Genomic DNA, 24,830 nt, shown 5'->3' on the forward strand with positions numbered 1-24,830 from the left:
ACACGGTCACAATTCAATCTGTTTCCAGTACCATGTTTTTTCTACCGTATTTGAAATATCCCATCAATATCATCAAATAGAAATAGACTGTTATACTTAATTGAAATGTTCTTAATGTACTTGATACTCTTCATTGATTTATTACTTGATTTATTACTTACTGAGTCTCTTCAATATCAAAGCAACAACAGCTATTAATAATTGTTTGTGTCTGCTCTGTATCTTACAAAAGTAATATTTCCTCATCCTCATTTTCTTCTCTATTGAATTAGTGAGAACTTTTGAAACTCTCAAGATGTGAGCTATTAAGAGCTTAATAATAAGGATTAAATTCATGAATACATAGTTTGGAAAAAAAATTAATGAAATACTTTGTCCAGCTGCCCTGGATTATTGTTAAGGGACCATCAATATCTTTTCCAAATATAGATTTCCAAAGACATCAATATCTTTCCCAAATACAGATTTCCAAAGACATAGTAGTTAGCCAGCATATTTTTAAAATCTAGACCATCTCTCAGATCAAAGATAGGTTTAGGTAGAACTGGAGAGGCAGAACTAAATAAATGCACAATGTTACTTACTTTATCTTTGGAGAAACTGAAAAGTTGTTTCCTTGCAGCAAAGAATTGGACAGCTATTACACTGGCTGAGTGACCCCAAAGAACACCAACCGGCTTAGACACAACATAGGGGTTCCAAAGGCAAACTTTATTGTCAATGCCAGCAGTTGCTAATCAGAATTAGAAAGAAAAAAATGTGTTAAATAACATGAATAACCCACAGCATTTCATTTTTGAAATTAATTTATCACCTATCTAGATAAATGCCTTCTAGCAGTAATATGCCCTGTCTTAAATGATGGAAAATCTTGTCACTCCTCCAAAGCCCAGGCTAAGAGGGCATCAGTTCAATCATCTGAAATAGCTGAAATGGAGGCAGTAGGAAAGAGGGGCTATTCATGAGGTGAAAACACAATACAGTCCCACTTAGGAAGCAACCAGCAGCCACATCAGGAGGGGACAAAAGATCCCTAGAGCCCCACTCTCTTGCCAGAAGAACCTAGGAATGTAGACATGTTAAAATTATCCCAGGAATAAGAACTAAAACAATATTTAAAGTTTCCAAATTAACTAAAAACTATAAGCAAAGAAATTATTTTCACTGCCATGAAAATAACTGAGTATTTATAAGCAACACAAATATATTTTGGCCTGCTTTATTAAGAGACTAAAGTGTTTTTTAACGTACATTGGCTATATTCAGGGAGTAGGTCAAGAGCAGGAAGCACACCAGTGCTTCTTCAGATCTGTGGAAAGACCAGAAAAGTATTCTTTGTTGTTCCCTCTAGGGCTGACTGTGGAGCTCAGTTTCTTCACCCTTATTTTTCCAGCACTGAGCCAGGTTCAAAATAATAATTAGTAGAAAAGGCTTGAAATAATTAATCAATCAGTCAATGAAATGGTTGATATTTGAGTCCTTCCAAACTCAATTCACCAATGCCTCCAGCCTTCTCTAATAAATCTACTATACTCCTTGAAAGTTTAATGTTGGCATAAATCTACAATACTCCTTAAAAGTTTAATGTTGGCATATTCCTGAGTTCATATTCAAGTTGCCTTTTACCATGATTGTCAGCTATTATTGTTGGGAATTTTAGAGACTCAGCCCCCTAGCCAAGAGTGTATCAATATTCTTTTATGAATAATAACTATTGGGTTAATATGACCCATTCTACAGACCGTATATGTTCATTTTCTGTAAACTATCCTATTAATTTTTTAATAATATCTTACTTTTATACAGTGTTTCAACTAATATCACATATATCAAATTATCAGCTTTCAAATGTCTATATGTTTTATTTAAATAGTTAATGCCTAAAACTTTTATAGCTTATTTCCTCAGCTGAAATATCTTTTTTTTTTTTTTTTTTGAGGTGGAAACTAGTTTTTTATTTATTGTGTAAAACATACTCTTTCACATCAAAAGCACTCTCCTTTAATAAACTAAAGCTAGGATAATCTGAAAATTTTCAAACAGCATTAGAGGGTATATTCTGACAGGTGAAAATACTCTACATTTTGCAGTTCTGTGTATGTGTATAGTAAGAGTAGTAGAGTGGTAGCGGCAGCAGAAGCAAGGAAAATGATGCATTTGTTTGGGTCAAGCATTTGGTGGTGTGAGAAAGATGGTGGAATGGCAGACACTGAACATTCTTTCTCTACATCATTTTACTACCCACTAATTCTAATAAAAACACTACTTAAAGCATGGGGGCACTTTCTCATATTTTCACCCCAGTGTAGTTCATATACACTGTACACCATAATGCACCATTCTCAGACATTCTCAGACAATAAAATGTGAGCTGTGCAAGTTGGTCTGTGGCAATAAAGCAACAAGGTGGATAAGTACCACGCATACAAATATGCATCCCAGACTATTTATGAGGCCCTCATAGTTATCATGATTTATTTTACATACCAATTAAATTGAGCCAAGAGTGGTAATCAAAAGCATGAATGCCCTGGGCAATGTTGAAGGATGTCATTTTAAGGTGCTTTTTGGATTTCTCTCTCCAAGCCAGCACCACAGTGTTTGTATTGTTGGTTGTACTAGAAATGATAGCATCTAAAGATGCATTGTAAGTAACTGATAAAAAAAAGAAAACAAGCTTTAATTGATTTCTCACAAAACATGAGCAAAATAGAACTGTCTTAATATGTAAAGTTAAAAATTAAACTCAGATTATGATGACACAATCCAACACTTAAGAAAACACCTCACTAATCCTTCCCATTAAAGAATTTACAGTGAAAGGTTACAGCAAAGTCCACATTCAAACATTTTACCCAAACTAAGGATACCTTAATCTTTTTTCAATTGGAGCACATGAAGGAAACAATATTAATCACAATAATGATATGGGATTCTGGAGATCTAAGATGAATAATTGGACAAGTTCCTGAGTTCTTCCTCCTGGGTTTGAAGCAGTCAGACAGGAACTTAGCAGCCATCTGCTGCTCTCAAAGTTCCAGCTCATGATCAAACCATGGTTTATTTACATTCTGACTGGTCTAGAATGTTTGAGATTGGGATGGCTAGGACTCAATACCCTCCCATGATTCACAAAGACAGCTAGAGACTCGGGTGAAATGGCTGTTCCTGCTTCTGGATGATCTACTACCAGATGTTCTGGAGCAGAATCCCATTTCCCAAGCAGGGAAAGTGCTCCTGCTGCCTTTTGATGTACCTTTCCATTCCTGTCAGACTGACATGCTCCAAAGACAAAGAGCCATACTGCTCTTTCCCCAACTTCAGACCACTGCTGACCTCCATGATTAGGTGGAAGTTTTCTTTTGCATTTTGCTCAATGATTTGCACCCAAACTTGAAGGATTTGTGATTTGACTTCAAGACCAAATACCCACCTTACACAAACAGAGATGTTGTAACTTTGCATAGCTTAAGGAAAGTTGCTTTAATAAACTGGCTCTTGGAAATACTTTTGATCTGCATATTATATAGAATCAAAAGTGACATTCTTGGAAGACAACTCTCAACGGATCACTAGAATTCCTGCACTTCTTATGAAACTTTGTTCCACACTAACTTTCATGGATGTTTGCATAGAAAGCAACCTTGGAATGTAGACATGCTATCTCTCTCTCTTTGTAGCAAATGGTAGACAAATTTACTACTCAGAATGATAATGTATTTTTCTGGAACAAAAGGCAGGCGTGCATCCTGTCTACTATAAAAGACTCAGATTCTGTAAACTTGGGGCTTCTTTCCTGTAACACAACCCTCTGTATGTATAGGTATTCGTCTGGGACCATCCGCTCTGCCTCTGTGGGACTGAAAGGCAAGGGAACTGACGCTAATAAGCTGATGGTCATGCTGCTTCCTGCACTGTGAGTCAGGAAGTCCTCTTTTCTCTAACACAGGAGTCTTGTGTCCTATATTCTCTGTCATTTTATGATTTTAAAAAAATGCATTTCTCCAAGTGAGCACCACAGCATTTGTATTGTTGGTTGTGCTGGAAATGGCAACCTAACTTCTTAGTAGCTAACTTGGAAATGGTTTTACTATTTTGGTGAAAGAACTTAATTTGCTTTACACGCACACATGCACACACATATGTGTATGTGTGTATACATACATATGAAAATATACATTTTCAAAAAGTTACTGAAGGCAACAAAAAGTTACTAAAGGAAATTTTGAGAGGCAAGATAGCTCAATACATTTCTTTTCTTCTAGGCTATTCTATTGGGTTGATAACAACTAAGATGTATTAATTTAAGAGCTGATATGACATTATGTAAATAGCTTAATTTAACATATTTTATATCTATCTCACTATGAAATAGCTTAACATGACAAATTTAAAAGTAAGTTAATGAGTTTGAGTATCCAATGTGCCATCTATAGACATTCTCTCAAAATATGGCATCCGATCTGCAAAGATTTATTGGGCGTCTATTATGTGTCCTATGCTATAAGATTAATAAGAGAAGAAATAGATACATCCTGAATGCTCCCAAGTTTGGAATAAAAGATATGTAAATCAAATAACTAGAGAAAATTTTAGCACCTGATAAAGCAATGGATTGAGGGGTACAGAAATTATAATAGAACTTCAAAGAAGAACGAAAGCCTGTGACAAAAAGATATCATTTCAATACATGAAAAGCGGTGATAAAACACGTGTGGGAAACAAGGTGAACTCCAGAATTTAGTGCTGAATGAAGACTAATCTACTCCTTTATTTTACAGATGAAGAAATAGAGAGCCATGCAAGTTCCATGATTTGGTCAAAGTCAGCAACTGACTATTGTCAGACTCTGGAGCAGGGCCCAAGCATTCTGACCCTGATTTTGATATGGTTTAATATTACATAATATGCAATATTAAAAATCAAAGCTCAGGACACCAGCAGAGCTAGAGTACAAATTGAGACTACAGAGCATGATCTCTTGACCACTGGAACAGTGCTTCTCAAATCCTAACAGGCGGACATGTCCTCTGGAGATAAGATTCGTGTTAAAATGCAGATTATCATTCAGTAAACCTACGATTCTGCATTCTTACCAAAACCCCACTTGCTGCTCCTGATGGCTAAGGACCACACTCTAAGTAGCAGAGCACTAGAATACATTCTACAGAGTAGCCATCATTTTATACTCTAGAGAATTAGTCCATAGTTTTTAAAATTTGGGAGTCCAAATGTCCCTTTGGGAATGTGATGAAAGCTATAGACCCTCTCCACCAAAAAGATGTGGATGAACACAATTTTATATATATATAAAAATCCTGGTATCATACATATCTATGTATGATACCAGGATTTTTAAGAATCTTCCTGTCTCCACTCACAAAGCCCAACCATGATCGATCTGAAGAACTCAGTTGACGAATCTCCAGCTACAAGTTCATTTTGGATTCTAAAACACTCCACTTGCTTTCTCAAGTGATTCTAAAAGTTTCCATTACTAATGATGTTCAAGCTTTGTGTTCATCAATGACTATTTTGGGCTCCTCTTTTAAGCTTCTACTTCTTTAAAGTAAATGACTTTAACTGGCCTTTTCACTTTTCTATGCCTCTTAACTCCTAGAAACAGTATTTTTATGCCCTCTTTGTTCTCTATTCTTTTCTCACATCTACTGTCTTTTCTTTTAAAAATATGAAAAGAAAAAGTAGGTAGACTGTAAGAGAGAAACAAAAAAATGAAAGAAAAGAGAAAGGAGAAAGGAAGGAAGGAAGGAAGGAAGGAAGGAAGGAAGGAAGGAAGGAAGGAAGGAAAGAAGGAAGGAAGGGATGGATGGAGGGAGGGAGGGAGGAAGGAAAGAAGAAAAGAAGGCATCTAGGAAGTGATGAATTCCTATGAAAATGGGTCCTTTGAGCCTCACTGGGGAGCAATTAATTTCAAGGACATAAAGGTCTCTGATCAGCTGCTATACCACTATTGCTGCTTTACTAGATGTATCAACAATATAAAATCTAGTAACAATAGTTTTCATTAGGAAGCAACCTCACTGGAAATATTCCTTTTGTTTACAGAAAAAGCTCAGGGTAATTATAGTTTGGCACAGTGATTCAGTATTATAAGATCTAAAGTATACAACAAACACTATATCTTCAAATCCATGGAAATTCCACAATATCTACACTACAATCAAAATAAGGTATATCTACCCAGAAAATTACTTTGTCATGTGTTCCCACATTATATCCAATTACCATCTTTAGTTTAGAGGCTATAAAGAAAGACATAAAGAAGTACATTCTGCTCTGGTATTCAAAGTATAGCTTTAAGATTTGAATCTGCAGGTTGCCAAGTGACAGTTATGGGCTTGTAGTGTTATGTATTGAAGTCTCAACAATTCTCACTTTATTTCTAAAGCAAGATATAACTTGTTTCTGATTAAACTGTAGAATGCCAGAGCTCCTGAGAATGCCTGAGTAAAAGGTGAGAGTAAAGCCATTTCCTTAAATCCGAATTATCTGATAGATAAAAATGTTTTCCTCACTTCTCAAAGATAGGAAACGAAATGGTAGTTTATAATGTTTTTTAAAATATCAAGCTAGGAAATGGGATGAGCTGATAAATTAAATGATTTGTTTTTAATATTCTTGGTGAGTTTGGGGATAGGTAGAGTAAATTTTTTTTAAATTTCTGTTAGATCATATTTTGAGGAAGAAAAAGACAACTTGATCAATTCTGTCCATTAAGATGCTACCTTTCAACTTCTCTGCTCTCTTGCCACTTAGTCATTTAAAAAAAAAACACAGGCATTAAGGAAATCTGCCATCAATCCTTGCCCTTGTGTGTGTCAAAATGACCCTGTGTAATAGCAATTAGGTAATGTGGGAAAAGTGATTTGAAAATGAAAAGTAATACCTGAAAACTAAGTAATGCTATTAGGTGCACTTAGAGTAAGCTAGCATAAGACCACTCTTTATCCTCTTTATCATTTGCCAGCAGATAGAGCTGCAACAAGGTAGAAAATTGGGCCATTTCTAACTAGGAATTCTTATTATCATTTTCTAGGCTTTTACTTTATGAGTCATGTGACTTAGTAAAACACCCTGCCTTGAACTTTCTTTGATGTTCTCTTGTTTGAGAGAGTTTATTTTCAGTTGCTTTTCTTATTTTGAAGTTGGAATCCCATTCTCTCAGACCACCACAGGGCTCTCTATATTCTAAGCAACTACCATTTGAAAGAGGAAAGACAGAAATAACTCTATTGATTCTGTTTTTAAAAATCAAAATGCATCTAATATAGCATTGCTAAGCAAATTAAAAAATAACAATGCAATTAATTTCATGACTTTTCAAAATGCTGATTAGACCCATGTCCATGATACAAATGGATCTTTCCATCATGCTATAGAGGAGCTGCAGGAACAGACTTGTTTCTTCACACCTAGGCAACCAGTTCACAGCTGGTTTCAAGTACTTTAAACACAGTAAGGGAACTGTGCAGAAAAGGCAGTGTGTTCCAGCTAACTCAGTGGTACACTATCTTTTTGTCTGGAGGACTGATTTAGACGCGGTGAAGTGGAACAACACGCAAGCAAGACATTAAATCTGTCTTCTTTTCCAAACCTAGTTCCTATCAATTAGGAAGGCTCCCTAAGGAAACAACCTGGTGCCTGTATTCTAAATTCTCTGGCACAGTCCATTAATTACTGCGGCAATTAGTGATGTTATTATCAGTTCAAACTGTTTTGTACCTTCTCTTTTTTAAGATTTTTATTAAAATACAGCTAACATACAATACTATATTAGTTTCAAGTGCACGCCATAGTTGTCCAACATTTGTATGCCTAAAGAAGTGCTCACCATGATAAGTCCAGCAACCATCTGACACAATATCATGCTATCACAATATTATTGACTGTATTCCCTATGCTGTACATTGCATCCCCATGATTTATTTGCTTTATACCTGGAAATTTGGACCTCTTATTCCCCTTCACCTTTTCCCCCCTTTAAAGTTTTTTTCAATTACAGTTGACATTCAATATTATTTTATAGTAATTTCAGGTATACAGCATAGTGGTTAAACATTTATATAATTTAAGAAATGATCCCCCAGACTAGTGTAGTACCACCTGGCACTGTACATAGTTATCACCATATTATTGCCTGTATTCTCTGTGCTTTACTTTACATCCATGACTATTTTGTAACTACCAATTTGTACTTCCTAATCCTTTCACCCTGTCCCGCAACACTCCTCCCAACTATCACCCCAATAAATCAGGTATGCATCTGACACCATATGTAGTTATTACAATATTATTGACTATATTCCTTATACTATAGCCTACATCCCTATGACTACTGTGCAACCACCAATTTGTACCTCCTAATCCCTTCCCCCTTTTCATCTACCCGCAAACATCCACCTATTTGGCAACCATCAAAATGTTCTTTGTGTCTGAGTTTGTTTCTGTTTTGTTTCATAATTTCATTCTTTAGATACCACATATAAACAAAATCACATTGCATCTGTCTTTCTCTGTCTACATTCCACACAGCACAATACTCTCCAGGTCCATCCATGCCACCACAGATGGCAAGAAACCATTCCTTTCCATGGTCAAGCAATATTCCATTGTATATATGTACCACCTCCTCTTTATCCATTCATCCATCAATGGACACCCAGGCTGCTTCCACATCTTGGCCATTGTAAACAATGTTGCAATGAACGTATGGATGCACACATCCCCTTGAAATTGTATTTTGGGCTTCTTTGGATAAAAACCCAAAGTGGAATTACTGGGTCCTTCTTTGTGTCTTGTTATAGCCTTTGTTTTAAAGTGTATTTTGTCTGGTATTGCTACCCCAGCTTTTTTTTTTCTACTCGTTTTCATGAAATATCTTTTCCCATCCCTGTTCTTACAGTCTGTGTGTGTCTTTCAATCTGAAGTCAGTCTCTTGTAGGCAGCATATCTTGTTTTCTTATCCATTCAACCACCTGTATTTTGTTTGGAGCATTTTATCCATTTACATTTAAAGTTATTGTTGATAGATATGTAACTATTGCCATTTTATTATTCATATTCTTTATCTTTATTTTTTTCATTTTAAAGAAGTCCCTCTAAGATTCTGTATAATACTGGTTTGGTGGTGATGAACTCCTTTAGCTTTTTTCTGTCCGGGAAGCTCTTTATCCGTCCTTCGATTCTAAATGATAGCTTTGCTGGGTAGATTAATTGTGGTTGTAGGTCCTTGCTTTTCATCACTTTGAATATTTCCTGCCAATCCCTTCTAGCCTGCGAAGTTTCTGCTGAGAAATCAGCTGACAGTCTTATAGTAGCTCCCTTGTAGGTAACTAACTGATTTTCTCTTGCTGTTTTTAAGATTATCTCTTTGTCTTTACCTTTTGGCATTTTAATCATGTATTTTGGAGTGGGTCTGTTGGGTTCATCTTGTTCCTGGGCTTGTATATCTATTTCCTTCATCAGGTTAGGAAAGGTTTCCACCATTATTTTTTCAAATAGTTTTCAATTCCTTGTTTCCTCTCTTCTCCAGCTGGTACCCCTATGATGTGAATGTCGGTACTCTTGTTGTCTCAGAGGCCCCTTAAACAATCCTCATTTTTTTAATATTCTTTTTGCTGTTTTGATTGAGTGTTTTCTGCTACCTTAACTTCTTAATCACTGATTCACTCCTCTACCTCATCTAATCTACTATTGATTCCCTCTAAAGTATTTGTTTCCATTATTGTATTCTTTATTTCTGGCTGGTTCTTGTTTTCTATCTCTATTTTTATGCTTCCTGTCTCTTTGTTGAAGTTCTCTCTGAGCTCATTGAGCATCCTTACAACCAGTGTTTGGAACTCTGCATCTGATAGATAGCTTGTCTTCATTTTGCTTAGTTCTGTTTCTGGAGTTTTGTTTTTTTCTTTTATTTGGGACATGTTTGTCTCCTTATTTTGGCTACCTCCCTGTGTTTGTTTCTATGTATTAGGTAGAGGTGTTATGACCCCTGGGTTTAGCAGAGTGGCCTTATGTAGGTGTTCTGTGGGGCCCAGTGGCACAGTCTCCCAGGTCACCAGACCTGGGCAACTCAGGTGTTTCCTTTGTGTGAGTTGTATGTGCCCTCCTGTTGTGGTTGAGCCTTGGTTGCTGTTTGCACATCAATGGGAGGGATTGACCCTCTGGCTTATTGGTTGTGAGGGCTGGCTGTGACTACAGTGCAGGAGCTGTGATGCAGGGCCTGACCTTATAGAGCAGGATTTGCTTTAGCAGGGCTGTGGTGCCTGCCCAGTCTGCCCGTTGGGTGTGTTGTCCTTGGAGGGGGATGGGTAATGTTTCGGCGCAGTCTGAAGCTGGCCACCTTGCATGCTAGCTCCAGGGCCTCCTGGGAGGGGAGCCGCTGCAGGCCAAGTTCATCTGCAGCCTGAGTCCTGCCCAGACCCAGTTTGCTTGAACCACAAAGCCATCTGCAGATGACCACCACCCGCTGGGCTTGGAGGTGCCTTGAGAGACCAAGTCCCAACCTGAGGCCGGCTATCACTAGTGCCAGATTTAGGGCTGCTCAGCCAGATATATATGACACGCTGAAGCCATGTGTTGCTTTGAGAGATTTTAGGAAAGTCATTATGAGCTAAGACAGGTCCTTTGTGCAGAACCACTGGCAGTGACTTGGTTGGGCTGGAAATTTGGGTGTGCTGAGGTCTCAGGAAACCACCAGCATAGGTGGACAAATGATGTTAGCTAGGTTCAAAGAGATTCAGCTATCATAGCCACCTATGTCTACAGGCCAGAAGGAGGGAGGGCTCAATACAGAAACAATGGCTTCCACCAGCTCCTCTGCCAGGGAGAAAGATGCCCTTCCAGCCCTCGCTTTTCAGCCAGACAATTCAGTTCCTCCCCATATGTCCTGGGACCTTTGGAACTGCTGCCCCAGAGCTGGAGCTCAGAGTGAGACCATCAATGAGTAAGTATTTGAGCGGGCCCTTTAGGAGGAGCGCCTGGGAATGTAGCTGCCCTCATCCTACTCAACCACTATCTTCACCAGTTTTCATAGCCAAAAGTTTTGGGGACTTCTTTCCCTGGCACTGGAACCCTGGGCCTGGGAGCTTGGGGCTGAGATATCTCGCTCCTCTTGGGGGGATCTCCACAACTGATATATCCCTCCTAATTTTTGATGGTCAAATGTAGGTGTGGGACCAGCCTGTTCTGTGTCTCTGCCCCTCCTACCAGTCTTGAGGTGATTTCTTCCATGTTGCTTTTACCTTCTCTTAACCATGTCCAAACAAAGGGGGAAAAACATATTTCAACATAATAAAACATCAACAGTTTTTAACTGTTGGCAATTTAGAGTTCACTCTTTCAATAGCTGCACTTCCAGTCTATAGTTTCCAAGGTTTCCAGTGATATTGTCTATATGAGAAAGCAGTTATGTGAGACCCCCACAAAAAAGAAAAATTCCCTGAGATTTGAGACATTTATGTCTTGCCCCTATTGCCCAATACATCTATACTTACTTTACAAGCATTTCAGAATGTAATTATGTTTCCATTAAAATATAACACAGAACCTTTCAGACAAGATGAAATCATTTTCTCCTTCAAAATTTTATATAAGAAGATGAACCTTATCTTAAAGCAGTAAGCTAATACTCTTATGTCTGAAACTAAGCTTTCCCTTTGACAGTTAAGTTTCACAGCTATTTTATCATTAGTTTCAATGAAATATTATTATCATATTTGCTCAAGTATGCCTTTCTTTCTGCAATTGTATATTCCCTCCTCACACAAGAAAATCAGCAAAAAATATTTCTTAAGGAATTCTAAGAACATCAATTTGTGTTGCTGGGGTAAAAAAGAATATATAATGAAAGTAACCATTGGTTGCTCGCTCCTAATAGAGTAACTCTTGCAGACCAAGGAGCATAATCACTATTAAGCCCACTGTCCTACACCTGACTCCAGCCTGCCTTCCTCCTTCTCCCCGCCTCCTCATTTCAGCCTTCCCCCCTTCTCTTCATATTGAAATAAGTGAGCTGAAAACAAACAACCAAAAAGTTTTAATTAAGCTCTAATCTCTATTGCTAAATCTGAGAAAAGGCATTAATTCATTGGTTAGGACTGAAGTAGGTCCCCCTTTCAGGGATACTTGAGCTTCAAATCTAAAACTTGAAAGAAGAGAAAATTGTGTTTAGATACTTTACCTCCTATACTCTTTACTTTCTCCTTTTTGAGTTATCATCTCTTCTACTGAATTTTCCTCAACATCCATTCATGTAGTATTAAGCTGTATGTTATTTTTAAATATATTTTTCTCACCCTAACCATTTTCTTTTAACCATAAAAAATCTCCCAATTTCATAAAAAAAAAATAAAAAAAAAAATAAAAATCAGTATTCTACAAATATTTGGCAAGATTTCTTTTGTTCCTTTGTCTTTTCTTCTGAAATATTTTTCAATAGCATTTACCCAAATGTCAGACCATTTGAGTTGTTATAACAAAATACACTGAGTGGCTTAAACAATAAGCATTTGTTTCTCACAGTTCTGGAGGCTGGGAAGTCCAAGATCAAGGCACTGGCAGATTCAGTGTCTGGTCAGGGCCTACTCTCTGGTTTACAAATGGCCTACTTCTTGCTGTGTCCTCACATGAGAAGAAGTGAGAGAGCTCTCTGGTGACTCTTTTAAAGAGCACTAATCCCACTCATGAGAGCTATACCTTCATGACCTAATCACTTCCCAAATGCACTACCTCCTAATAGCATCACATTATGCATCTCAAAATATGAGTTTGGGGAGGACACAAAAATTTGGTACATAATATTCTGCCCCTGTCCTTCCCCAAAATTCATGCCCTTCTCTCATGCAAAGCACATCCCAAAAGTCCCCAAAGTGTTAACTCATTCCGGCACCAACACTAAAGTCTAAGTTCAAATCTCACCTAAATACCATATAAATCTGATATGGGTACGACGCAGGACACAATTCATCCTAAGGTAAATTCCTCTCCAAACTGTGAACTTGTAAAACCAAACAAGTTATATGCTTCTAAAATGTAATGATGGACTAGGCATATGATAGGCATTCCTATTCCAAAATAGAGAAATAGAGAAGAAGAAAGAAGTAATAGATCCCATGTAAATACAAAACCTCACAGGAAACTTCCATTAAATCTTATGGATCAAAAATAATCCCCTTTGTACGAAAGTCAATTTGGGGAATGTAATCAATAATGTTGTAAAGATTTTGTAGGGTATCCGATGGACACTTGTCTCATTAGGGAGACCACCTCAGGGATGATGTAGATGCCTGATCACTGCACTGTATACCTGAAGCTGAAGCTGAACAATAATGAATGTCAACTACAATTTTATATACATATATATATGTAGTTACAAGAAGCGGAGTGCAACATTCGGAATAGAGACAGTGGAAATGTCATGGCTGTGTGCGATGTCAGAGGGGTAGTGGACGGGGGGAAGGGGCTTGTCACTGTGTGAGGGATATAAATGATAAATGTCTAACTATTACATTGTTTTGTGCACCTGAAACTAATAAAAAAAATGTTAAACAAAACACTATTAACCATGAGCTAATAATTATGAAGCTGAGAAATGGGTACATGGGAGTTTATTATACTATTTTCTCTACTTTTGTATATTTTTAAAATTTTTATTAATAAAGTGTTAAAAACTGAAAAAAAAAAGTGGGGGATTTTACATTTAAGTAAAATTAGCCAATCTGAAAAAAAATAATGATAATCCTCTTTGGTTTGATGCTTTGTCTTCCAGACCCACTGGGACTGCAGTGTCACCCCCCTGGGTACTGTTCATACTGTGTCAGTGACCTTACCCATGCTGGAGAGCTCTGAGGTGGTCCCTCTCATGTCATAGCTCCACTAGGTGCATCCCATGCTACAGGTCTTTGCAGTACCTCCCCCCACCCCAACACACACACCCACTAAGGCACTGAGCTGGGGCATCCTGATCCACCTGAACCAGAGAGGTAGCCCTACCCTTTGAAACTGCTCTGCAATATCCCAGAAAGAAAGCTCCTGGAACTTGAACACACAGAAGCAGAATCTAACTAATATAAAGCATTGTAATTGAAAAAAGATTTTTAAAGCCCCCATAACTTGTAAGAAAATATCAAGTTTCTAACATACGCATAATGAGAGTTCCAGGAAAAAAAAAGGGGAAAGACAAAAAACATGGAAAAATAACATTAGAATTTTTTTTTTCAAATTTAATAAAAACTATAGATGTACATATCCAGGAATCTCAATGAATTCTAAGCCACATAAATACACATACATATCAAGAAAAATAAGGCACATTCTAATCAAATTGCCTAAAATCAATGAAAAAGGAAAATCATATAAAACATTGTGGTACGTGTCATAGAGGGCACTAAGAAAACAAAGGCCTTATTGCCTGCTCTAAGAAGATTGTTTTAAGTTTCAGTTTATGGATAAATGTGATTTGCATGTGAGGCATCCAAATTTCCTTCTGGGATTGGAATGGTTATGACAGACAGGACCAAATTCTGATGTGGGTACAAAAATTTGTATGAGGGTTTCAGAGATGAAGGAGCATCTGAAAGGAACATTTTCAAAAGCAACCCAGGGAAAAAGCCAAAATTGAGAACTTTGCAAATCATGCAAGGAAGAGTCCATTTGAATTAGATGGATGAAGAGGGAAAATGAGGAGCTTGGCAAAGGTAAGGGAAGTTTCAGGAACAATACTGGCAAGAAATACTCCTGTTTGGTAGCAAATATGGGATATCCTTATCACAAGATAAAGAGGTAGTCAACATTGAGACGGCAACTAGGGAAGAGACTGATCACAGGGCTCAGGAGGGCTTCAGTGACCTGCAAGTGAAACAATCCCCACCTGGAGACTTCTTTGTAGGACATTCAAAAATGGTTCATCAGTCCACATTTTCTTCTTTTTCTTTTCTTTTTCTTTTCTTTTTTTTTTTTGAAATTAAAGTTTATTAGGATGACAATTGTTGGTAAAGTTGCATAGGTTTCAGGCGTATGATTCTGTAATACATCATCTATATATCACATTGTGAGGTCACCACCCAGAGTCAGTTCTCCTTCCATCACCAGACATTTCATCCCTTTGACCCTCATCTACCACCCCTCTGTCCTCCTCCCTTTATTCTGCTATAAGATGAAATAGTGCCATTTGCAACAACATGGATGGATCTTGAGATGATTATGCTAAGCAAAGTAAGTCAGACAGAAAAAGTCGAGAACCATATGATTTCACTGATATGTGGGATATAAAACTGAAAACAACAAAGGAACAAGGCAAACAAATGAAGAAACAAAAATTCAGACACATTCCACATTTTCAGATCTCAAATCCTGAAGATTCCTGTTTCAGAAGTTTGCTCGTTTCTCTCCTTGCTTTATCATTTCCACTTACTCAGGATCAAAAGCCTTCGAACCAGCCAGTCTGACAAGTTTCTTTCTTTGCCCTCCAACCCAGGATAGACAGAACTACCAAATAAACCTTTCCTAAATACTGTCTGCATGAGGTCTTTCCAAGTTTCCTCAAAACTCTTCAATGCTTCACTGTTTCATTTTCTATCAAATGTGAATTGATCTGGTTGATAAGATCTCCCAATGCATGTCCTTATTAGACCTATTCACGTCTATTCTGTCAATATTCAGTCTCTGATCTATTAATGTCCATCTCTTCCTCCCTCATTCATATGCCTGCTTGTCTACCTTTATTCTTGTTCACCATACTCTCTCTTTTTGCCTCCACCTATCCATCCTTCAGGTACCATCACCCACCCTTATAGCTTTTCCAATGGTTTTTCCTGCATAAAAATTACAATAGGAGTCAAAATCTTGTTCATATGGTTTAGTAATTTTTAGTATCATGATACAGTGTTCTAATAAATTATTTTATATTAGTCCTTAATTCTTATTCACATATTAAGTTTCTTGAGGGTTAAGCCTATAATTCACCTTTCTTCTAGTCTCCAATGCCTAAGACAGTTTTAAGGCACATAAAAGATAAATTAATAATTGCTGATTGATTGATACATCAAGTCTACAATTCAAATAAACTGGCCAATTTACAATTCAAATAAACTGGCTACAATTCAAGATAAATGTACTTTCTCGGCTATTCTTCTAAAGATTATCCACTTAGTTACAGTGAATTTTGATTCAAAGAGCTAAGAAATATGTAATCCAAATTACATAACTAGCAAAGATCCCTAATATTTTTTTTCATGTAAAACTTTTCTATAGCCAATTCCTAATTCCAGTGATTTAGAACCTAACTTCAAAGTTGGATTCCTTAGGTCATAAAGATGAATCTCTACTGTTCATATTAAACTAATTTCCCATGTTCTCTTGTCAGTAGACAAAGAAACCACAGATCAGAAGATGTCAGAATGTGATGAACAATGAATTGACATCGGCCAAGAGAAAAATCCATCTCCTTCAACTTAACAGACAAATGCTCATCAGCAGTTTACTTCCCCAATAAGGTTGTTTGTTGAGAGGTTTAAATGAAATTGCAACAGGGTCTAGAATGAGAACTTTTCATTATCTCCCTAAGTATAAAGAGAATATTTAAACATTACTCTTATTCAAAAAAAAAAACAATCTCAGTTTTAAAATCTTACTTGTTATATCCCCAACCTTGCCCAAAACAGAACTTATCAGCTACTTCTCTGCATTTATTCATGTTAATTTAAGGTCATGGAACTCAAATAATACACTAAACTTCAGGAAACCTACTACAAGTAGATTTGAAGGGCTATGACTTTATTACTGCAGTCTACCTATTTCTTGGCTTATGTATTAAATACCATGCTTGTTTGGAAGCAGCTGCAATAGCTCCCTACAGTTTCTAGTACTGTGATTTTTATTTTCATGTTATGAAAACATAACATCATTTTGTACCTGTCACACATGGTGTGACAAAAAAATATTGTCTTTTGTTTTTCCCACTATTAATATCATGCCAAAATTAAAGGACAGGAGAAGATACCAAAGACATGGTATGATTTATGTTGAAGAAAAAAATGCAGAATCTATAGTTTTTCATGTGGAATACTATTATTGTGGGTTATGTATTAAAGAATTAGTTCCAACCTCCTAAAACCCATAAAGGGTGAAACTACCATAAAAGCCAACAATTGGGTCCATTTTGACTGTCCCTTCTTCAAAGTATATTAGGAATAGACTTACAATATTAAAGCCAATGAGATTATGAGTTCCCGTTTCTTTCAGTGGGCATTATTTAGTGTAGCAATTTAGAAATTAGAAAATTACTATACTCCTTAGTCTCTGGACCAAAGGAGATATCAGAGCAGATGTTGCACATTTGGATCTTGAACCATCAGATGCAAATTTTGGAAAAATTAGGCATATTGTGAAACTAATGAACTCACTGGTGATTAGGTTTTTGAAATTCTGGCTTTCTGTAGTTGTTTTATAACACAATTCTATCCAACAGAGAACTGCTGTTCAAGTACTCTAGATCAGAGGAACTCAGTCGTTGTATCAAAAAAAAAAAAAAAAAATAGAAGAAAAGATAATTAAGAGTATTCCCTTTTGAAGGCAGTCAAGCTAATATACTTCCCATGAGACCATAAAGAAAAAAGGATTAGTTTTTGAGGGAACTTGTTAAATTATGTTTTTTATGCAGCCCAGAAGTGACTAGAGGAAACTAGTTAGTTTCAGAGTTGGAAGTTAAATGAATTCTGTGACAATTTTTTTCCCTTCTCTTGAGATCTTTTTCAATGCACTGAATTAATTGTATGAGGTATAAATTTTAGAAGGAAAGAAAAGAAAGAAGTCCTGCGAGTGTGCAGGGATAGCCCACAGTCCGGGACAAAACCTCCAGAGAACAAGTTACTGGTTTCTAGATTTGAATATTTTGTATGTAACATTTTCACCAAAGAATATAAATGTAGAAGTCAAAGGTAACCATTTCATTCATTACTATCAAAATGCAGTACCTTGCCTGACCCAATCTCCGTGATGAAGTTTGTGCTCGAACGTATAGCAACACGTGTGGTATCCAGAGAGCAGTTCTGCCCAGTTAAAGGTCACGGTGGCTTCTTCATCTTCACATGCACTAGCAGGACGCTCAAACAGGGAAATCAAGGCTGCCGTGAAAGCAATGGCTTGAACCTTGAGACAAACATTGAAAGAAAAACAAGCATGGGCAGAGAAATTGTTGCAAGAAGAGTCCATGTTCTTTAAGATTCATAAAAAAATGATATTTAATTAATTGGAATTTCTTTGATATTATTTAAAGGATACAAACAGTTATATTAAAAGACAGAACAACTATGAGGTTGGTAAGGCAATTACCAAGGGCGGTTCATTTGCTTTTATGATACACTTGTCATTAAAAACAGTTAAGAATGAAAAGCTTTCACAATTATGAAGGGAAACTGTTCAAAGTAGACTACTTCAGAGTTCACAGGCATACTCTAGTGTCATTCAGTAAGTAATAGTTTTACAGAGGTCGGGTGGAATTTGATAGGAAGACAGAAATCATTGCATCCAATGTCTGGGTGCCTGTGCTACCCTAGTGCATCTATCCTTTGTTACATGATACCGGAAATAATCACTTTCCATAAGGCTGGTACTGAGAAGTCTGAAACCTTATGAATGAAAATCAGAATAATTAATGTGAAAGTGTTATAAGAGATAATTTTAGACATTTAATATTTAATGTTCATTAATATTGGGATCTAACAGATTATAAGCATCTTATGGTGAAAACAGCTAGCAATTTTTTTTTCTAAATAAGAAAAAATTAGATTACACCTAGGCAAGAAAACACAATGAGGGTTGGTTTTCATAAGCAAAAGGATTGTGACCTAATCCATGTCCATCATGGATTAGGCCTTATAGTTTATAATGTAGGTCAGTTAGGTCACATCCATTACATTGTATTTCTATATGGATCTAATCATCTACAGTTAGATCACTAAAGTAGTGGTCAATCTTACCATTCCCTTGCTTACCTTTCCAGTTGTATCCCCAAAAGAAAGAATTGATTCATTGGCATCGAGAGGGTCATACCAATAATCCATGCAAATTGGTGTTCCTTTCAGGCCTTGGAGTTTATATTGACAAGGGAATTCTTTGGATAGTAGATCATAGAAACAAATCTCTTTACTTGTAAAAGCCACCGCTATCTAAAGTAGCAAAGTAGAAAATCAGAAAGCATTTCTGATGGATTTAGTGAAATCAATATGCAAAGAAGACAGGCTAATCTTTAGTACCTAATCAGACAGTGTTCCTTGAGGGTTCTTAAGACTATTACAGAAGTATAGCATGGTGGCACACATGTGCTGTATTCTAACTGGACTCTGACCAAGAAAAAGTGTTTTCCATTAAAGTCATACTTTGAACATACTTTCTCCCCTATCCCTACTTCACACATCCACCAACATCTTCCATCCATGGGAGACTAGATGACCAATCACAAAGGAAAAACAAAGACACAGAGAACTACAACATCACATAGTCGTACCAGGAACTTTACAAACCATGTTTTATAAAGCAAGCAGATGCTTTCACAGAAGTCAATTGATTAAAAACTGGGTAAGTAGCCTCCTCAATCAGATAAAATCTGAAAATCTATTTTTAAAAGGGTAACTAAATTTGTCGATAAAAGTGACAAAACCTATCTAGACTAATCCAAGAAAAAAAGAGAAAAGATACATGTTACTAAAATAATTAATAAAAGAATGAATGTTACTATTAATTTTATAGAAATAAAAAAGGAATATAAAACAATACCATGAACAATTATATGCCAACAAATTAGATAACTTAGAAGAAATGGACAGATTCCTAAAACAAAATTACCTAAACTAACTCAAGAAGGCAGAAAAACTCAGCATGCATAGAACAAGAGACTGAATGAATAATAATAAAAATTAAAAAAAAATCCCCAAGAAGAAAATTCCAGGCCTGGATGGCTTCCGTGATAAATTCAACCAAACATTTAAAGAATCAACACCAATACTTCTCAAACTCTTCCAAAAATAGAAGTGGCGGGAACACTTCCCAAATCATTTTATGAAACCAGTATTATCTTAATACCAAACCACACAAAGACAGCACACACACACACCACAAACTGCAGATCAATATCTCTAATGAATATAGATGTAAAAATTTTCAATTAAATAGTAGCAAAGAAACCCAAAAACATTTTTAAAATATTACATACCATGGCCAAGAGATATTTATACCAGGAATGCATGGTTAGTTTAACATACAGATACAATCAATGTAATACACCATTTTTCTTAAATTAAATTTATTGGGATGACAATGGTTAGTAAAATTACATAGGTTTCAAGTGTGCAATTTATAATACATCATCTATATGTCACATTGTGTGATCGCCACCCAGAGTCAGTTCTCCTTCCATCACCAGATATTCCATCACCCCTATACCATATTAATAAAATAAAGGACAAAAACTGTATGATTATCTCAATACATAAGAAAACAAAATTGACAAAATCCAACGCATTTTCATGGTAAAAATACTCGATAATCCAGGAATAGAAGAGAATGTCCTCAACCTGATAAAGAGCATGTGAAAAGAAAACCCACAGCTAGTATGATACTTAATGGTGAAAACTGAATATATTCTCCCTAAGATTAGGAACAAGATGAGGACGTTCACTCTATCAACTTCTATTCAACACTGTACAAAAGTTCTACCCAGGGAAATTAGGCAAGAAATAAAGACATCCAGATTGAACAGGAAGAATTTAAACTATCTCTTTTAGTAGATGGCATGATCTTATACAAAGGAAATCCTAAAGAATCAACGACAACTAACAACAACAAAGATTAGAACTAATAAGTGAGTTCAGCAAAGTTGCAGGATATAAGATAATTTTTTTAAATTTATTGTATTTTATACACTAGCAACAAACAATCTGAAAATAAAATTACCATAGGCAGTGTTGAAAGAATGAAAAGACAAAACATGAACTAGTGTACACTATTGATCAAGTATCCATTTGATAAATGTATATACCCAGAATCTATAAAGAACTCCCAAAAGCCAACAATAAATAACAAAATAAACTCAAAAAAATATTAGTAAAACATTTGAACAGACTTCACTAAAGAAGATATACAGGTAGTAAATCCGTACATGAAAATATCCTCAATATTATTAGCCTTTAGGGAAATGTGAATTAAAACCACAATATTATAAAATACAAACCTATTAAAATGGCTCAAATTAAGAGAAACAAAACACCTGATCATACCAAATACTGGTGAAGATACGCTATATCCATACACAACAATATAAAGATAAATTACTGACATATCCAACAATATGGATGTATCCAAAAATAGTATGCCAAGTTAAAGAAGTCAGACAAAAAAGGAGCACACATTGTATGATGTCAATTATGAAAAAGTCTAGAAAATGCAAACCAATCTCTAGTGACAAAAAGCAGATCATTCGTTACCTGACAAGGAAGGAAGGGAGTTGGTTGGATCGGGGATTACAATAGGGCACAAGGAAACTTTTGGGGGTGATGAAACTGTTCATTATCTTCACTGTACTCTTGGTTTTTCACAGGTATACAAATGTATTAAAATGTATTCATTTGGATACTTTTAACATGTGCAGTATATTTTTGTGTAATTATACTTCAATAAAGCTGTTTTTAAAAAGAAGAGAGCAACACCCCTTAAGCTTTTATGTTGAATAAGTGCAAAGGAAAGTCTAATATTTAATTATCAGTCCTGGAAAGAAGAAAAAGCACAACATAATCATTACATAATATAGCAACACAAACATTACATGATAACAACAGAATGCTGCACACAGATATAAAAAAAAAAATCTGGACTAGAGCTATCTTTTAATCCATATCAGTTAAGAAGTAACACCAGACCCTTTGCAAGAAGGCTGTGCCACGATGGAGGCAACAAAGACTAAAAAAGCACAGGTTCTGAAATCAGGCTGCTTCCATTCACAAATCTTGCAACACTGATTACATTCTGTGTAACATCAGGCAAATTTCACAACCTCTCCTTGCTCAATCTCTGATTCTTGAAGTGGGAATACTATTCACTTCACGGCAATCTTGAGAGGATTAACAGAGCAGGCCATATCACATAGTAAGCTGATGATGATGATGCTTCTTTATGGTTCCAGGCAGTAGAGCACCAACTAAAAAGAAACTGGCTCTCTGGAGAAATGGCTGATTCTGGATCTTGCATAATAAATATACAAGATAGTCCTGGAACATTTTGTCATACCAGAAAGCAAAGAAGTTTTCAAAGACTGTTAGGGCTATATTAAAACAGACTCAGAAGCTGACTTATATTCGTTCCACTGTCCAAAGATAGTACAATTTGTGGGATGGGATAAAAACTCAATGGATAGACACAATTCAATTTTTTTAAACCCATGTGTTTATAGTGAAATTGATAACAATAATGATAAGAGTACTCATTTTTTCTCCTTAGAGGATCTTAGAAAACCAGCTGATAATTTTGAATACTAGTAAATAAAAGTAGTCATTTATTCTGTAATAAATTACTATTTGTAATACAATTTATACTACATGATAGCTAAATAATTGACAAGGGGATTTTTTTAATAGAAGTATTCCAGCTTATAAAGGAAGAAGAAATGGTGAAATTAGAACGTCATCATCTTGCAATCCTTAATAAACTGATGAATCTAGGAATAATCAGCAGTAACTGTTAACATTCCAAGAAGAGAGAGAACCAAGCATTTTGTTCCTCCTGATTTAGGAACACCGAGACTTTAGACTTGACTACTGATTTACTGGAAATACAAAGAACCAGTAGACATGTTAAACAACCCCATATAAATACAATCTGCAAAATCAAGACTGTGGGAAAATTTAAAGGACAAACACCGAGTTCCTTTAATTAAAAAATCAACAGCAACAACAACAAAAAATGCAAGAATAAAGAAAAGATGGAGGAAAATCAAAAGAGGTCAAAAGAGACATAACGACTTTTCACAATGTTTGGACTTTTTTCAGATCTTGGTTCAAACGAACAATAAACTGTTAAAAATCATAAGGAAATATGCACATGACTGAATATTTGATGATATTAAGGAATTACTGCTATTTATATTAAATGTGATAGTGGCATTATGGTTATGCTAAGAAGAGACATATTTTAGAACTACCAAATATTTATAGATTAAATGATTGTTGCTTTTGATTTCAACAAAGGGAATATATAGATGAAAGAAGATTTGCTGTGACTTGGAAAATGGTCAAGGGTGGATACTGGTTCTTAGTACTGTTATCCCTGTTTGTAGGTGTGTTTAAATTTTTTCAAAGTGAAACTTATCATCTGGTTAATATAAAATACTAAGAATATGAATTCTTTAAGCGGCACCCTTCCCTCACAAATTGATTTTTCTTTCAGTAAGTTATCTTGCTCATAGGGTATAATTATATGAGGATATTTGGGCTGAATGGGCCCTACCCATCGGAATTAAGAAACCAATTAGTACAGTGGTCAAAATCATCAAAATCAGACAAGCAGTGCTCTGTAATTGCACTCAGCTGTGCCATGCACTGTTAAAGCCTCTCAGCTCTGCATATAGATCCATGATTCTGCTGTAAACTATCCAGTCGTAAAGGTCTTATTAGCTAGTAATGCAGCATGGCCACATTTGGGACAGAGCCAACAACCTGAGTCAGTATCAGCCGTGTCATTTAAAGGCACAGAAGAGAAAGCTTGGGACATCGAGTAGCTCCCTTGGCTGTACTTGCATTCCCTCCAGGTCAGGTAAAAGGCACAGAAGAATAAAGCTGCTCTTTGTCACTGCTAGTGTTATACTTGGTATTGATCTGGAGCCCTGTCCCATAATTTTTCCCCTTTTACAAGCAGTAAATTTATTTTATAAAGATGTTGTACCTTGTTTACATTTTCCAGTGAAACCAGACTTGTCACCCACAGGTGTTTAAGCTTGGTGGCATCTGAAGTGATGGGAAGTGTTTCTTGCAGCTTTAAATTCTCTCCCCAGATTCCTAATAAACCTTCCTTACTGATGGTCAGATAACGACTTGAACTTTTTAAGAAAATTACTTTTTGAATGGTGTCTTTGTGTTTCACTGGGAGGAATTCAAGGTCTTTCCACTGGGGAACCATAGTTGCCTTTGCTCGTTCATAATTCTCAGAAAGTGCTAACAGTATAAACGAAGTCAACTTGTCCCAATTAATGAATCCATCTTGGGCCACATCCACTTTGTCAAAGAGCTCCCCATATTCTTCCTTTGTGCCCCAACCAACAATCTCTGTCATCCTCTGCATAAACTCTTCTCTGGACATACAAATGGTTTGAGTTGGCTCTGGGGACTACAAACAGGAATAAAAACAAGACAAAAGTGAAAGCATCCTAAGTATCAGAGCGTTGTGATACAGTGAAAAGTATCTTTGACTTTATAACAGTACTATACTTAAATGAATTTGGGCTGGGGGGCAAATGATTGAGTTGATAGGGCTACAAGCTGACATTCTCAATAACAACATCCTTATAACTGGAAGAGGGGTGTGGGAGAGTCAAAGATTTAATATGATGACAGAAGCAGAGTGATGCAGGACTATGCTCCAACGAATGCAGGCAGCTTCTAGAAGTTGAAAAAGGCACGCAAACATTCTCCCCTACAGCCTCCAGAAGGAAGACAATTCTCACCCCACCTCCATTTTGGCCCCGTAAAACCCATTTGGAAACTTCTGACCTCAAGAACCGTAAGGTAATAAAGTTGTGTGTTTTAAGCTACTAAGTTTGTTATAACATC

The 24,830-nt window shown here is 36.2% G+C and overlaps 1 protein-coding gene across 7 annotated transcripts in view; it reads right to left on the bottom strand.

Annotated features, from left to right (window-relative positions):
* WDR49 (WD repeat domain 49) overlaps nucleotides 1-24,830 on the bottom strand; it is a 128,983-nt gene that overhangs the window by 86,351 nt on the left and 17,802 nt on the right. For 5 of the 7 annotated variants that reach the window (XM_074327418.2, XM_088793772.1, XM_088793771.1 and 2 more), the window contains 5 exons: nucleotides 23,947-24,387; nucleotides 19,011-19,184; nucleotides 17,991-18,165; nucleotides 2,488-2,655; nucleotides 585-733 (listed from right to left, as the gene is read on the bottom strand). In XM_074327418.2, the coding sequence (XP_074183519.2) occupies nucleotides 585-733; nucleotides 2,488-2,655; nucleotides 17,991-18,165; nucleotides 19,011-19,184; nucleotides 23,947-24,387 (1,107 nt within the window). The remainder of the gene's footprint in view (nucleotides 1-584; nucleotides 734-2,487; nucleotides 2,656-17,990; nucleotides 18,166-19,010; nucleotides 19,185-23,946; nucleotides 24,388-24,830) is intronic. The other 2 variants (XM_088793776.1, XM_088793773.1) reach the window with 2 other exon arrangements.

This window comes from Rhinolophus sinicus, chromosome 17 (assembly GCF_057876585.1).
Source record: "Rhinolophus sinicus isolate RSI-liver-muscle chromosome 17, RSI-T2T, whole genome shotgun sequence".
Lineage (NCBI taxonomy): Eukaryota > Metazoa > Chordata > Mammalia > Chiroptera > Rhinolophidae > Rhinolophus > Rhinolophus sinicus.